Source organism: Sorghum bicolor, chromosome 7, assembly GCF_000003195.3.
Source record: "Sorghum bicolor cultivar BTx623 chromosome 7, Sorghum_bicolor_NCBIv3, whole genome shotgun sequence".
Taxonomy (NCBI): Eukaryota; Viridiplantae; Streptophyta; class Magnoliopsida; order Poales; family Poaceae; genus Sorghum; species Sorghum bicolor.
Window position 1 is genome coordinate 28572844 of NC_012876.2, and position 16758 is coordinate 28589601.

Here is a 16758-nt window from a genome sequence, read left to right on the forward strand (position 1 = left end):
ACGTTCAGCAAACAGAGGGGGTCGTCTGCTGCTTATACCACTGTGGTAACAGATCGTTGCCTTCCTCCTTTTTGGTCAGCTATTAGCACTTGTTTCAATCATGTCTCAGTCTCAGGTTCTCAGCTCAATGCAATTGTCATCCATATAACTTTAGAGGGTCCAAATTATCCTGAATGGGCTTTCTGTGTGGAGACCGCATTAAGGGGTCATGGTTTACTACATCATCTAACTGATAATGTCCCTAAGCCTAAGGAGGATGGTAGTAATGCTACTACACTAAAATATTGGGGTATCAATGATGGCAAAGTGATGGCTGCTATGGTCAATAGTACTAAACAATCCTTGATTATGAGTCTAAGTTCAAAACTGCTAAGGCCATATGGGAAAATCTAAAGCAGCGCTATGCACAGGACAGTGAGGCTCTTTTACAGTCTTAAGCAAACTCATGTCATTCAGCAGAATGATATGTCCATTGATGAGTACAATTATGCTTATGGATTCCACTTGGGTGAGTGACTCAACACATCAATATTCGATCATTTGATATTGCATCCTTCTTGGCTCTTCTCATATTGCATGGAACTCCAAGAAGCAAGCAGTTGTATCTCGCTCTAGTACAGAGGCTGAAATTCGAGCCCTTGCCACTACTACTACAGAGATTGTATGGCTTCGTTGGTTGTTGGCTGATTTAGGTATCTCTTGTGATGTAGCCACACCTCTTCTATGTGATAATACAGGAGCCATACAAATTGCTAATGATCCTATGAAGCATGAACTTACAAAGCATATCGGTGTGGATGCTTTCTTTACTCGGTCTCATTGTCACCAAAAGACCATTTCTCTCAAGTATGTGCCTTCAGAGTTGCAATTGGCTGACTTTTTCACCAAAGCACAAACTCAGAGCAGCATCGGCTTCTCTTGATCAAACTCAATGTTGGTCAACTGATTTTCCATACCAAGGCCAACCCTAACCAGGGTGGCCATATTGTTGCATACATGGGCCTCATGGGCCAAGACACATGGGCCTAAATCACTCATACTCTAACACCCCCCCGCAGTCTGAACTACCGGCGCAGCGGAGTTTGCAGACTAGACACGAAAAGAAGTACAACACATGAGCCCCCCCACAGACGCAACTAGCCACTAGTGATGTTGAGGCTGGAGCGGAACTCAGTGAAGGTCGAGGACGGGAGACCCTTGGTGAAGATGTCGGCGAACTGGGAGGTGGTCGGGACGTGGAGGACCCGAACATCGCCGATGGCGACCCGATCACGGACGAAGTGTAGATCGATCTCCACATGCTTGGTCCTCTGGTGCTGTACCGGGTTGGTGGAGAGGTACACCGCACTGACGTTGTCGCAGTAGATGAGCGTGCTCCGGGAGAGAGGGCTGTGGAGCTCAGCGAGGAGCTGTCGGAGCCAGGAAGCCTCAGCCACGCCGTTGGCAACAGCGCGGTACTCCGCCTCGACACTGGAGCGAGAGACGACCGGCTGGCGCTTGGACGACCAGGACACCAGGTTGCCGCCTAGGAAGACGGCGTAGCCGGAGGTGGAGCGACGAGTGTCCGGACACCCGGCCCAGTCGGCGTCAGTGTAGACGACGAGCTCGGTGGAGGACGACCGTCGGTGAAGGAGGAGACCGAAGTCGACGGAGCCGCGGAGGTAGCGAAGGATCCGCTTGAGAGCGGTGAGGTGTGGCTCCCGGGGATCATGCATATGGAGACAGATCTGTTGAACTGCATATGTGATGTCCGGCCGGGTGAAGGTGAGGTACTGAAGTGCACCGGAAAGACTCCGATATGCAGTGGGATCTGTCACTGGGGTACCCTCAGCGTCTGATAGCTTGCCCTGTGTGTCAACCGGAGTGGAGCAGGGCTTGCAGTCAGTCATCCCAGCGCGCTCCAGGATATCAAGAGTGTACTGCCGCTGGTGAAGGAGTAATCCGGCAGGATGAGGCTCAACAGTGACCCCGAGGAAGTGGTGGAGCCGACTCAGATCCTTCATAGCAAACTCCTGCTGAAGTGATGCTATGATCCGTCAAAGGAGGGACTCACTGGAGGCCGTGAGGACAATGTCAACAACATAGAGCAGCAGGTATGCAATCTCAGCGCCAAGGTGGTAGATGAACAAAGAAGTGTCTGACTTGGCCTCCACAAACCCCACTGTCAGTAGAAAAGCGGCAAACCGATGGTTCCACGCCCGTGGGGCCTGCTTGAGGCCGTAGAGAGACTTGTTGAGCCGACACACCATGTCGGGACGAGAAGAGTCAACAAACCCCACCGGCGTAGACTGTCTCAGTAAGAACGCCATGCAGAAAGGCAATCTTGACGTCCAGCTGATGCACGGGCCAGTCGCGAGTGAGGGCCAGCGAGAGGACCGTGCGGACGGTAGCTGGCTTGACCACGGGGCTGAAAGTCTCATCGTAGTCGACACCGGGGCGCTGAGTGAAGCCCCGGAGAACCCAGCGAGCCTTGTACCGCTCGAGAGTGCCGTCAGCCCGGCGCTTGTGAGTCCAGATCCACTTGCCGGTGACGATGTTGGAGCCCGGCGGTCGTGGCACCAGATCCCATGTCTGGTTGGCGAGGAGCGCCGCGTACTCCTCTTCCATCGCGCGGCGCCAGTGAGGGTCCAGCAAGGCCTCGCGGACAAAAGAGGGTACCGGGGAGACCTGCGAGTCCCCGGGCATCGCCGCAAGAGCCCGGGGCTGCAGTGTACCAGCCGCGTGTCGCGTCACCATAGGATGAACATGACGCGGGTGTCGGTGAAGAAGCGGTGGGTGGTACACCGGCGTCACGACACGGGTAGCTGGGGCCGCGGCAGCGGTGTCGGTGTCGCTGGCGGCGGTGTCGGTGTCGCTGGCGGCGGTGTCGGTGTCGATGGCGGGGAAGACGCCGCAGGTGGCGTAGGTGACCCCGGCGAAGAGGAGGCCACCGGTGCCGACGGAGGCAGCGGGGCCAGTCGGGCACGTCGCTGGTAGACACGCACCGGCTGGGCGAAGCGTGCTGGTGGGGCTGGAGTCATCTGGCCGGGACCAGCATCATGGGCACCCGTGTCGTGCGCAGGGACCGGTCCGGAAGGTGGCCCCTCGAGGCCCGGGCAGGGTACTGGCCCCGGGGTGTCACGGGCGACCGGCGGCGTAGCAGTACCTGCAGGAAACACCGGCAAAGGTGGCTCAACCACTGGGTCAGTGGGAAACACAGAGAAGAGGTCAAGCTCTGAGGTGGAAGCAGAGGCGGTGGTAGTGGTGGAAAAGGGAAAGACAGACTCATCGAACACCACATGACGAGAGGTAAGATCGTAGCATCGGTACCCCTTGTGATCCGGGGAGTACCCAAGAAAGACACAGAGAGTCGAATGGGGAGCCAGCTTGTGAGGAGCGGTAGCAGTGGTGTTCGGGTAACACGCACACCCAAAGACACGAAGGTGATCATAGCGAGGAGGGGTACCGAAGAGAGCGTGGTGTGGCGTAGGAGCTGGGCAGGCAGCGGAAGGAAGGCGGTTAAGGAGGTAAGTGGAGGTGTGCAAGCTCTCAGCCCAGAAGCGAGCAGGAAGCGAGGCCTGAAGCAGAAGGGTGCGCACGGTGTCGTTGGTGGTGCGAATCATGCGCTCAGCCTTGCCGTTTTGAGAGGAGGTATACGGACAAGACATGCGCAACTGGACACCATGAGAGAGAAAGAAGGTACGGGAGGTGGAGTTATCGAACTCCCGACCATTGTCACACTGAACAGCCTTGATGGTAAGACCGAACTGAGTAGACACCCAGGCGAAGAAGTGCAGAAGGGTGGGGAAAGCCTCAGACTTCACACGCAAGGGAAAAGTCCACGAATAGTGAGAGAAATCATCGACCACCACAAGATAGTATTTGTAGCCAAAAATGCTGAGGACAGGAGAGGTCCAAAGGTCGCAGTGAATCAGATCAAACACACGAGTGGTACAGGAAGAAGAAGAATAAAAGGGAAGACGAACATGACGGCCCAGTTGGCACGCATGACACAGGTGCTCATCGTGAGACCGAGGGCACCGAATGTCGGAACTACGACTCAGCTGCGTCAAAGCGTCACGACCAGGATGGCCGAGACGACGATGCCAAGTAGTGGAGGAAGGTGTGGTGGCAAAGGCAGCTGACAGAACAGGAGGCGAGGAAGAGGACGCAGAGGGCGGAAACTGAAGGGTGTAAAGGGGTGCTGTCGCAACGAAGAAGAGGCCGCCGGGAAGCCAAATCCCTCACAGTAAGACCAGAAGAGTCAAACTCAACAGAACAAGAATTGTCAACTGTAAACCGACGAATAGAAAGAAGGTTGTGAACCATAGAAGGGGCAACAAGGACGTCAGGAAGGCGACAGGAGACATGAGCACCAGCAGTACCCACAGATGTGACAGGAAGACACGAGCCATTGGCGACCATGATGGACGAAGGATGAGAGGAAGAAGGCGGTTGAACGGGGGAGGAGAGGATACCCCGGTCGGGAGTGGTGTGGTAAGTAGCTCCCGAGTCGGCGACCCAGTGTGGCCCGACAAGAGGTGTCGGAGTCATGGCGCTGAAAGAGGTGGCCAAGGCCGTCGGGTCCCAACCGACAGGCCCGAGTGAGACGCCGGTAGGTGGAGCCCCCGGAGACGCGGAGAGAGACCCCGGAGGGGCACAAGCGAGCATGGCCGCCGCCGGGCGAAGAAGCGCACCTCCGGGAGCCTGGAGAGGCCACATGGTCCACGACCATGGGGTGTGGAAAGATGCCCAGGCCGCCAGGTCCCAACCGACAGGCCCAGGCAAGGTGCCGGGAGGTGGAGGCCACACGGGTGCGGAGGGAAACACCGGAGGAGCACCTCCGAGCATGGCCTCCGGCTGGCGAAGCTCACCGCTTCTACTTTGGCGGCGATGGCGGCCACCACGGCCCCCCCAACTCCCACTCGGCTCGGAGGGAGGAGGGCGAAGAGGAGAAGCCCGGGCGGTGATGTGGGCGGCGGCGAGGGCGGAGGCCGCGCCAGGGAGGGGCACGCCGGTGCCCAGGCACGCGTCAGGAGGCCCCCCCAACCCTCGCTCAGCCCGGGCGGCGATGAGGGCGGTGGCGAGGGCGAAGGCAGCATCGCCAGGGAGGGGCGCGCCAGTGCCAGCTGCGTGTAGTCGAGAATCAAGCGGCACAGGGGGCGATGCGACGTTCGCGCCGTGGCGCAGATGCCACTGGGCTGGAGCACCCGCACCTATGCCTGGATGGCGCGCTGGGCCCGCGCTCGCGCCAGGACTGGCTGCGCCGGGGGCCGTGCCTGCGCGCAGCGAGGGAGGAGGGAGAACGGCAGCCGCGGCGGCGGCGCTGGGTGGAGCAGCCCCCTGCGGACGGGCGGGTGCGCCCCATGGCGGGCGAGCGCCTGGCGCGTACGCGTCGTGCAGACTACCGGGCGGACGAACGGCTCCTGGCGCGGGCGCGGTTGGCAGGGCGCCTGACGGGCGCGCGGCTCCCAGACCGGCTGCAACCTCCTCATTCCCGGCATCAGCGCCGGCGCCAGGCGCGGCGGGCGTCCCCGCGGCCATGAGCAGGGGCACGTGCGCGGCCTGGCCGGCGGGCGCGGGCGCGGCCTGGCCTACGGGCACGTGCGCGACCTGGCCTGCGGGCGGCGTCGCGGGTGGCCTGGCGCGCGTCGCGGCGTGGTCGGCGGACGCGGACGCTGCATGGCCGGCGGCACGGGCCAGCGCGTCCGGGCGGACTGTGGAGGGAGCAGCCGCGATCTGCGCCCAGGAGGAGCTGGACAGGGGAGGGAAGAAATGAAAATAGGGTGGGGAGGAAGGAGGGGAGGAGCAGCCATGGCCGGCGGCGGCTTGCCTGCCGGCGGCGGCGGGTGGTGGCTGGGCTGGGAGAGAGGGAAGGAGAGAACCCTAGCTGGATACCATGTTGGTCAACTGATTTTCCATACCAAGGCCAACCCTAACCAGGGTGGCCATATTGTTGCATACATGGGCCTCGTGGGCCAAGACACATGGGCCTAAATCACTCATACTCTAACACTCAATGCTTCAGATCCTCCACTTCCACCTTGAGTTTGAAGGGGGGTGTTACGTGTATGATATCAATAGGCCCAGACCCACTCTATATTTAGCCATGTGGCTCCCTATATATGGCTCTCTCCACCTCTGGAGTGTCTGTACTTTGTGATCCCAAAGGTTCGTAACAGGCTTCACGCGCAGACGCACGGACGCCACGGACGCGATCCGACTCGCGTTGTCTTCATGTGCGGACGCGATCCGACTTCAAGCGTGCAGTCTTGACGTGCAGACGCGTGGTTCACGCGGCCGCGATCCGACTCCATGCACGGTCCTCATGTGCGCGCCATTCCCGCGGCAGCGGCTGTGAACTTCTTCACATGCGGTGTTACACATGGAATTGATGGCTTTTTATATCTGTGATAAGGCCCCTTGTGCTTAGCATAAGCGTTTTGTGATATGGGCTGCTGGTTTTTCACCCGCTTCTTCTATATGTCGATGATATGTTGATTACGGGAGATAATGAGGATCACATTTCTTATGTGAAGCAACAGCTTAGTGCTGAATTTCATATGTCTGATTTGGGGCCTCTCAATTATTTCTTAGGCATTGAGGTCAAGCAATCCACCAAGGGATATCATCTTTCTCAGTCTAAGTACATATAAGATCTTATTGCTCGTTCAGGCATCACTGATAAACGAATTGCTGCTACACCTATGGATCTTCACTTGCAGCTTCGTCTCACTGATGGGGTACATCTTGAGGATCCCTCTCAATATCGACATATTGTGGGCAGCCTATAAAATGAAATGAAACTTGGATGAAACACCCAGACTGGTTCACATTAGTTAGGTGTCAGGTGTGAGAATGGTCAGTCAATGTAATAGGAAAGATCAATGCTAGACACTATTATCACAAACTATTATTACTTTTAGTTGCATGCCATTTAATCAGTACAATGTTTTCTGATCGTCCGATTAATCGCGATTAATCATCCTTATTAGTACTTAGCACTCGATTAGGCCCTCCGATTAGATTAGAGCGATCTGATTAATCATCGATTACTCGTGATTAATCGTCCAATTAGGTCTCTAGGTTGATTAGAATTAAATAGACAGATGGGCTGCTTTATTGGGCTATATTTATTTGGGCCAGGCCCATTAGGGTTTTCTTATAAACCCCACCCCCACTCTTTCTCTCCTCACTTCCTCAGTCCTCACTCCCACTTCCACTCGAGCTATACATATGGAGACTGGGACAAGAATATGGAGTCCGATCTCACAGGTAAGTAACCAACTAAGTAGAAATATAGTCTTGATGCTCGATGTCTACTATATAAATATATAGTATATGGTATATATACCATACATATATGATATATAGTCCTGCTATATGCTGGACGATTAGACTGATCAGAGGTCAATTAATCGTTCTAATCGTCCTAATCGGTACCAGATCAATTAGGAACAATAAGCCGATCAGAAAACATTGATCAGTATAGAATACAAAACTTGGAAGATTTTCCACAGTAAAGATCACAAGATACAAATGAAGTTCCACAAAATTTCATACAATTTGTCAAACATGGAATACCAAAATAAGTATGGCTTTTAGCTCTGGCCAGGCAGTTTATGTCAAGATAAAAGATGATTCAGATGAGGATAACAAGACTGTAATTCACTGATTCTTTACAAGAACATTGCAACAAAATGCTAAGGCTAATAACTAAAAACAAGAAAACAGGTTCAGAATATAAAAGAAAAATATATATATATATATATATGCAGTATATTATGATGAAAACAACCTTATGACCCAGGAACCTTCCAATTGCAGCAAATAAGTGGAGGATGCTCCTGGTCTTCAAGCTCACAAAAACCTCACTTGCTGTTAGACTCCCTTTGTTTAGAGCTTCTTCAGATTCTAATAGCGCGGAAGGTAGCAAGATATTTTTGGATGATTGAAGGAGGAGGCGACCACTCCTATTGCAGAGAGAAATAAGCACCAGAACAGTAAGTAAAGTGACTGACCCAGAATCCTATGCACACATAAATAAGTTCTGAAACAAAAGAAGGTGGCGGAATTCTCTTCAGGCTTCTCTAAGAGTACAAGTAGTGCCTGAGCAGCCAGCCTGGAAACCTTGATAACCATTCTTACAGCAGCATAGCAGAGATCATTAAAGTATTACCTGGATAGTTCTCTTTCTTTGGTTTTCAGAAAAATTCCAGATGGCAACATGCACAAAGCTTACTCCATCCAGTTCGGCACAGAAATACTAGTTTTTTTTTTCTGAAACACAGAAATACTAGTTTGTGACGTCTAATTAGCATAGCCTACAATGGATAAGAGATAGGTCTATCACTAGCAGAGTGTTTGGTTTGAGGAGTGGGATGAGTGATGGACCATCTCACTCCTAATCTCCTACAACTAAAAAGAACAAAAGTAAGACCACCAAATGGTGCGACATTTTTCTTGGGATCGCTTCTGGCTCTGGACTCCTGCGACCCCACCTCCCCTACGCCGGTGCCAAGTAGTGGAAGTAGTGGTGGCGAAGGCAGCTGACAAAACCGGCGAAGGAGGCGAGGCAGATGCCGGAAAGCTTAGAGTGTAAAGGGGCCCCGTGCTGTCACATCGAAGCAGAGGACGCCGAGAAGCCAAATCCTTCACAGTAAGACCAGAAGAGTCAAACTCCACAGAACAAGAATTGTCAGCTATAAAACAACGAGTTGAAAGAAGGTTGTGAACCATAAAAGGAGCAACAAGAACGTCAGGAAGACAAAAGGAACCATGGGGGCCAGCGGCACCCACAGATGTGACAAGAAGACACGACCCATTGGCGACCATAATGGACAAAGGAAGAGAGGAAGATGGAGGGTGAACAGAAGAAAGTATACCAGGGTTAGGAGTGGTGTGGTAAGTAGCCCCAGAGTCGGCGACCCACTCCGGCCCAACTGGTGGTGTCAGGGCAATGGTGCTGAAGGAGTGGGCCAAGGCCGCCTGGTCCAAGCCGGCAGGCCCGGGCCACGTAGACACAGGGGGTACCGTCCACGGGGTCGCGGAGGGAAACCCCGGGGAAGCACCAGCGAGCATGGCCGCCGGCGGGCGAGGCTCACCACCGGGAGCCTGGAACGGCCACATGGAGATGCGCCCTGACCATGGGTTGTGGAAGGATGGCCAGGGTGCACCCCGTGGGGGCGGCGGCATCGTGTTGCCCCCACGACCTCCTCCACGTCCCCCGCCACGGCGACGGCGGCCGCCATGCCCCCCCCCCCCCCCACCTCCGCTCGGTCCGGGGGGAGAGGACCAAGAAGTGATGACTGGTGGCGGGGCAGGACGGGGCGGAGGAGTGGCAGTGAGAGCAGTCGAGGAGGACGAGGACCCCGGGGCGGAGGTGGACCCAGGCTGGAGGCCCTGAGTAAGCTCCTCCATGACAAGGTCGTCACGGACCTGCAGGAAGGTGGGGAAGGGCCGCTGCCGGGTGATCCACGTTCGGAGGTAGGAGTAGCGGTCACTGAGCCCGGGGAGAACGTTGAGGACCAAGATCCGGTTCTCCACAGGCCAGCCGAGGTCGCCGAGAGAGTCCGCCATGCCCTTCATCTGGCGGCAGAACTCGCTGACGGAGAGGTCGCCCTGGACGAAGATACGGAAGCTCGCGTCGAGTCGCAGAGCCCGGGGCTCGGCGTTGCCCAGAAACTGGCCCTCGAGCGCCAGCCATGCCCCGCGAGCGTGCGGAGTGTTGCGGACGAGGTCGTGGAGGTCGAGGGAGATCATCCTGAGGATCTAGGAGAGGACGATGTTGTCGAGGCGCAGCCACGCGGGGGTCTGGACCGCGACCGAAATGTCGGCGAGGACGTGGTCGTCGAGGGCATAGCGGCGGAGCGTGAGGACCAGGTCCCGCCACCGGGCGTAGGAAGGCGACTCCGGCTCGAGGACAACCGGGACCAGGAGACGGATGTTCTGGACACCCCCGGCCTGGTAGTGGAGCTGCGTCACGAGCGGGTCGGCCGGATCATGCCAGAGGACCGCTGCGGGAGACACGTGGGGACCGGCCAATCCAGCGGATGTGGTCCCGACCTCGGCTGAGGCACGGAGGCCAAGGCATCGGCCGCCTCTCGCTCGCGCTCCCAGGCGACGGCGGCCTCACGTGGCCCGGGCAGCGACGAGGGCGGCAGCAAGGTCGAGGTTGTGCGCCGCTGCGCGGTGTGAAGCGGACGGCGGAGGCGGGGCGGGGAAGATCGAGGTGCGCAGGAGACCGTCGTTGCCGACGCCCGGCATCCCCAGCCCGGCTGCCATGGCGGCAGCGGCTCCTGCAGCCATGGCTGCGGCATCGACACCAAACAGGGCACCTGCGACGTCCGCAGCAGCGACTTCTACCGCAGGCAGGGCACCAGTTTCGTTGCCCGCACCCACGGCCATGGTGGCGACGGCAGCAGGCGGCCCCTGCAGACCGAGCTGACTGCCGGTGGGCACGGTTGCGTGCTGCTGCTGGCCAGGCGGGTGAGCCCCAGGCATGGCGCCCTGCGGACGCGCAGGCGCAGCCACCCACGCGAGCTCGGCGCCAGACGCGAGCGTCCCCTGCACGAGTGCGCCCCGCGCGAGCACCACCGGCGCGAGCGCGCCCCGCGCGAGTGCAGCTTCAGGCGCGGGCGGATGGGCGGTGGCAAAGAGGTGGGAAGGGGAGGGAAAGAATGGAGATAAGCGGAGGAGGGAGGGGGATGAGGAGGGCAGCCAGCCATGGCTGGCGGCGCGCCGGCCAACCAGCTAGAGGCAGGCAGCGGCTGGGGCTGGAGGAGGGATAAGAGCCCTAGCTGATACCATGTTAGAATTAGGGTTTCATTACTTGGGCCAACCCTAACCAGGGTGGCAATATAGTTAGGGATACATGGGCCTCATGGGCCTAGCCACATGGGCCTGCATTACACATACTCTTAACACTAATCTTTGATGTTTGAGTGTATAACAAGTCCCTTGGGGACATCAGGTCATCAACGATATATAGAGAACTCTTTATGGGCCATATAGACATAAAATATATGAGCCTTGACATACTTAGCACCCCCTCCCCCGCAGAAACTCAATGTGGAGTGGAGGACCTAAAGCATTTAGTTTGAGCAAGTGAAGCCGATGGTGCTCTCAAGTTTGTGCTTTAGTGAAAAAGTCTGCCATTTGCAGTTCAGAGGGTACATACTGAAGAGAAATTATTTTTTTTACAGTGAGATCAAATAAAAGAGGCATCAATACCAATATGCTTTGTGAGTTCATGCTTCATGGATCATTGGCAGTCTGTAGGTGTAGGAGCATCACAAGAAATGCCAAAGTCAGCTAGCAACCATTGAAGTCATACAATCTCTGAAGTGGTGGTAGCAAGATCTCGAAGTTCTACCTCTGTACTAGAGCATGATAAGAACCACGAAGAATGCAATAGCCTGTGACAGAACCATGATCTGTGGGATCACTAGCCCAAGTGGAGTCCGAGTAAGCATAAAGATTAAGTGTTGGGGCAGCAACAACAGAGACAGGTTGAGGTCGTTGGAGATGGGAAAAGCAGATTGGAGCGTGAACAGAAAAATCGAGGGCGGGGGCAGGATAAAATACTCGATTGACAAATAGCAATCCTGTATTTCAATTATTTGTTACATTAATATACCACTTCAAAACTGTTGGTCACAGTCTTGCATTACATATTGATAACTGCATCTATGCAATTAGTTTTTCATATACAAAATCATAACATATATCATATGGAACATAAGGTAAGAAAACTGCCTTCAAAAAAAAAGGTAAGAAAACTAACACTGCAACAAAAAATAACAGACCTCATATATATCCCAAGGTGAACATACAATTTTTAACATATGGAATGTAAGGTAAGAAAATTAACAATGTAGCATAACACACCTGATATTTATCCCAAGGTGAATATACAATTGTCCATATGCTCTAACCTGGAGAACTTCATTCGTACAATTACCAAAGTTGCTTCCATCCACTTTCTGCGTGATTTATGGAATTGATAAGGCACCAAAAGTTATAGTGAAAATCTGGGAAGCAAGATACTCAGAAGCAAAACTATATCCCAACCCAATGTTTTTAAGGCGGTAAGGCGAGGCATGGCGAGTGACTACCGCCTTACGCTTAGGCAACTAAGGCGTGAGGCGAGGCGACGCCTTACGAATTTAGGAAAAACTTAAAACAATAGCTTAGAGTAGTAGATGATGAAGAAAAAAGAAAAGGAAAAAAGAAAAGGAGATGAGGAGTAAGAAGTGGGCTGGCCCAGCCCACCAGGTGGCCCATGTGCCCCTCCCCCTCCTGGCGTGGCTTATCCCAATGGGAATCTCCTCCAGCGGTGCTCCTCGTTCTCCACCACTCATCCACCTCCGCTCGTCTCTCCGCCACTCCACTTCCCTCTGCGGCTCCGCTTCTGTCCGCGGCTCCTCCCCTCTCTCCGGATGCCTGCTCTACTCCCCTCCCTCGCTGCTCCCCTTCCAGATCTACAGCCGCCGCCGTGCCCTTCCAGATCGAGCAGCCGGTGGCGGGGAGAAGGCGGAATCAAGCCGACGGCGGCGAGGAGACAGCGGAATATTGAGGACCGGCATCAGAATTGATGAGGAAACGGCAGAATCGAGGGGGCATGAGCATGTGCATAAGGTGACAAGGTGCCGCCTTACCCCTAAGGCGAGCCTGGAGCGCCCCGACGCCTAAGCGTCACTTAAGCGACGCCTTCAAAACACTCCCAACCAATGAATCTAGAAGTCCAGCTAAACAAATGCAAGATAAAAAGTAGGGATTTCCTCAGATAGGCTGATCGCATAACAGACCTTCATGGCCATCCCTTTGCTTTATGTGTAAAATAAACCGCAACAGAAGGTACTTGAATTCAAAGACACATACCTTCCCTAAGCTGTCTACGTGAATGACTTCTCTTTTCAGGACAACATCAGCAGGTGATTGTGAAATTTGAACATTTTTGCTCAATTCCCTTTGAATTTCCAGAAGACGGGTGTGTCTATTGCAAGCAATTGCTTTCAAAATAAGTGCTTCAACATCAATGCAACTAAGATCAATAGAAAGATCAACCTCTTTATCAGTAAGTGGATCCAGTATAAATGAGCTGTGAAGACAATTTATCCGCATATCCTTCCCTGCCTCAATGCTGATAAATGGGGATACATCAGGTTCTGTTGAGCCACTGATGTTTTCGTCTAGCCAGTAATTCACCTTCAAACCAGGTATCCTGAAACCACTCTGATCAAGTTCCCCATCTTGCCCAAGCTGCACCGGAGCATTATTCCCAACTTGTGCTGCACTATTATCTGAAATAAGTTCAGATTTTATTGCATCTTTCCATCTACCCTGCCGCAGAATGTTGGCCTGCCTAATTAAAGTATCCATAACAAGAGAGATGCATAATTCATGCAATACAGTATACAAAATCATCAAGGGATTGTCAGTGTTAGCCATTCTCCGCTCAATATCATCACCCAAAGCATATCTTCTCGTCTCTTCAAGCGTAATGGGTCCAGTCTTATCACCAACAAGTAACTCCATGTGCAATAACCTCCAAAGCGAGAAATGGCCACGGTAACCCAATGTAAGAAGAACTTTAAACTCTCCATGTACACAAAGATTGGCTATCCCATCAGTCACTGAAACCTCTGAAATTTCCTTAGGAAGCGAGGTTTCAAGTAATTTTGCCCGTACAAGGGTGTTTAATATCTTCAAAGTAGGCCTTCGTTCATCTTGAAAAAGTGTATTCTGGGTACCTATTTCCTCTATACATTTTGGCAATCTCCTATAACTCCCTGTACGAAGGACTTCTGTAGCAAATGGAACATCAAAAATGGGAGCACGGGCCTGCTGCAGTCCATCATGCATAAAGAACAGCGAGTCTGCTGTTTGGGTGAAACATGTTTCATGGCTAGAGAGCGTTGATGCCAGTTGCTGGCAGTAATTAACCAGAGGAACCTGAAAAAGATCCAAATCAAATATCTCAATCACAGGAAAAATTAAAATAGTACCATCTCTGGCAAAAGAACAAAGGATATAAGTTCTGAAGAACTAAACATAGTTCTGTAACTTTTTTTTCTCAAACGGCGCAGGAGAACTACGTGTCACTTCATTAAGTAGAGGAAAAAAAGAACCAAAGGAGAGGCAGAGCCAACTCCCCTAGACAACCTAGTATAAGACTAACAGTGCCATATGCGGGAAGGAAAACATGACCAAAAACCAATCAGGAGCCTACAAGCCAATGCCAAGGACCTACATAGTCTCTGTGTTTTCTCTAATCATGCAAGAGAAAACAGGTTTTCAGAAAAAAAAAAACAGGTGGCATGGTCGAATCACAGCCCCAAGGCCATGGACCTGAGCCCTGTGTGCTTTGTTGCAAGCTTGGTTTATCGTTGGTGGTAGTCCGTTAGTCATATTAACACTGTGATTCTGTTGCTTGTTTGAGTAATGAAATTCAGGGATACCTCATTGTATTAAAAAAGTAACAGCAAAAGCTTAAAACTTGGACAGAACAACCTACATGATAATAGTGCTTTATTTAGGAAACGAAACCTGCAACCAAATCTATTTAAAAAAAACTACAATGACCTTCCAAAATTTATAGCTTCCCCCATATCTGCTTATACAAGGTAAAATATTTTATAATCTTTTCAAACACACATGGATGAATAAATAAACATACAAAATGAAAAGGCAATGCACACTTGAACAGTTAAACTTCAGGCAGCACCAAAAGTGAGGCTGGAGATGAGTTTTTTTTTCGTTTTAATGGGGACCTGCACCAGTGTACAAAGGATGGTACTAACCATCTAGATATAAAACATGTCACTAATATCCCCCCAGTTCGAAATAAGACTAGGGTATTTTACATGGAGCCTTCAGGATCCAAAATGAAACATTGATTAACTTTAAATGATAATGAACTGCCAATGAAGTTACAATGTTGTGACCACACATGAATCAAGTTGCATGCTCCAGGGAGCGAGGTAGTTCGCAGAAGATTAGGGTCAGTATGTCATGCTGACTCCTGTTAATGCAAACACTTCTTTGTTGATCCAACTATATCCTAGTGTCATATTGCCTTCATCCTAATAATGCATACAGCATACAGCAGAGTGTAATGTCAGGAGGACCTAGCAAGCCTAATCAATCCGAAATAGTTATTGAGCTAATGAACAAACAAAAAAAAACATGGTTCACTTCTACAAAATTACATCTGTAATTGAGCATACAAGGCCTAATTAAATTTTGGGGAGGTGAGATAATCGGCTAGGCTAACCTGCTGACACCACTTGGCGAGGACATGGAGCCGGAGCATGCGCTGCCGCGTGCGGTCGACGAACTTGAGCAGGTCGATCTTCTTCTCGGTGTCCGACCTTAGCCGCACGCCCTCCTTCCCCTGCGCCTCCGCTTCCGCCTCGGTCCGCGACATCTCCACGAGGTCCCGCAGCGCCAGGTACGACTCCTCGGCCGCGAGCCGGACCATCGCGCCCAGCTCCACCATCTGCTGCCCCAACTCCACCGCCATGGCCTCGGCCCCTTAGCTGAACCTTCCTGCCGCTACCAGGACGCCACCACTACCAGCTAGGCGGATTGAGATGTCTTTATCACAGAGGGAGATTCGTGTTCCTCGGGACGGAGGGATCAACCCATCCAGGCAGACCAAGCTACCTCACCGACGAGGAAGGGAACAATCAGTCCAAGTTCGGGTCATCAGGTTGATCTCCGTTCCTGGCGGTGAAGGGTGGAGACGAGGACGCCGGCGACGGCAAAAGGAGGGTAGTTGAAGCAGCGGCGGAAAGAATGGTGTCTTGGAGGCGGCGAGGGCGGCGGAGAGCTCGCAGGTGCAGCGAGAGTTTGAGAGCCGCAGCCAGCTTATTCCGTTGGTCGTCTCCGCTTTTGGTTTGGGGATTTTTTTGACGAACCCTACTATTTCGTGTTTATTTTTTATTCTGTCGTTAGCAACAAACAGCACACGGGTGTTCTGTACCTCCAAAACACACAAATTCCAGGTCCCAATTGCATGCCAGCACACGCTTTTTGGCTACCCTAAAAATCACACGAAATTAAGGAATTCCATGTGTTTTTTCCCCTAATTTAGCACACACATGCACTTGTAATTTGATGCACTTGTAATTTGTGTGCAAGTCAGCCTAATAACTATGTACATAAGAAAAAGCCACATTTTAACATGTCCTAGGCCCATGAGCCTAACAACTAACGAATATAACACCTAAGGCCTTGTTTAGATCCAAAAAATTTTTGGATTTCAATACTGTAGCACTTTCGTTTTTATTTGACAAACATTGTCCAATCATAGAGTAACTAGGCTTAAAAAGATTCATTTCACGATTTATAGACAAACTGTGCAATTAGTTTTTATTTTCATTTATATTTAATGCTCCATGCATGTGTCGTAAGATTCTATGTGACGGAAAATCTTGAAAAGTTTTTGGTTTTCGGGGTGAACTAAACAAGGCCTAAGACTTGAAAAATGAAAAAAAAACAAATAGAACCAATTTGTCCATCTGACTGCATGAGGATTAGGGAAAACTCTGCTCTACTCACGCAGAGCAAGGGAAAGGACGAAGAAGCAACCGGTCGGAGAGGAAGGACTCACCTCAACATTCAAGGTTAATGTCACACCCGGATGTAAAAGAGCATTCGGGTGCCAAATCATATGTGCGCCAGGATCTCAAATTCGCCAACTCTCCACGGCGACGGCGAGGGTAGTAGCGGCGTGCGTCCTGGCTGATCTCCTCGAAGAAGTGATCACGGTAT

At 52.4% G+C, this 16758-nt stretch overlaps 1 protein-coding gene across 3 annotated transcripts in view; it reads right to left on the reverse strand.

Annotated features, from left to right (window-relative positions):
• LOC8067996 (mediator of RNA polymerase II transcription subunit 14) overlaps window positions 1-15905 on the reverse strand; it is a 33585-nt gene extending 17680 nt beyond the window's left edge. For 2 of the 3 annotated variants that reach the window (XM_021465029.1, XM_002445318.2), the window contains exons 1-4: window positions 15257-15905; window positions 12862-13935; window positions 11869-11963; window positions 7778-7952 (exon numbers count right to left, since the gene is read on the reverse strand). In XM_021465029.1, the coding sequence (XP_021320704.1) occupies window positions 7778-7952; window positions 11869-11963; window positions 12862-13935; window positions 15257-15505 (1593 nt within the window). In that variant the 5' untranslated portion in view covers window positions 15506-15905. The remainder of the gene's footprint in view (window positions 1-7777; window positions 7953-11868; window positions 11964-12861; window positions 13936-15256) is intronic. The other variant, XM_021465030.1, reaches the window with a different exon arrangement.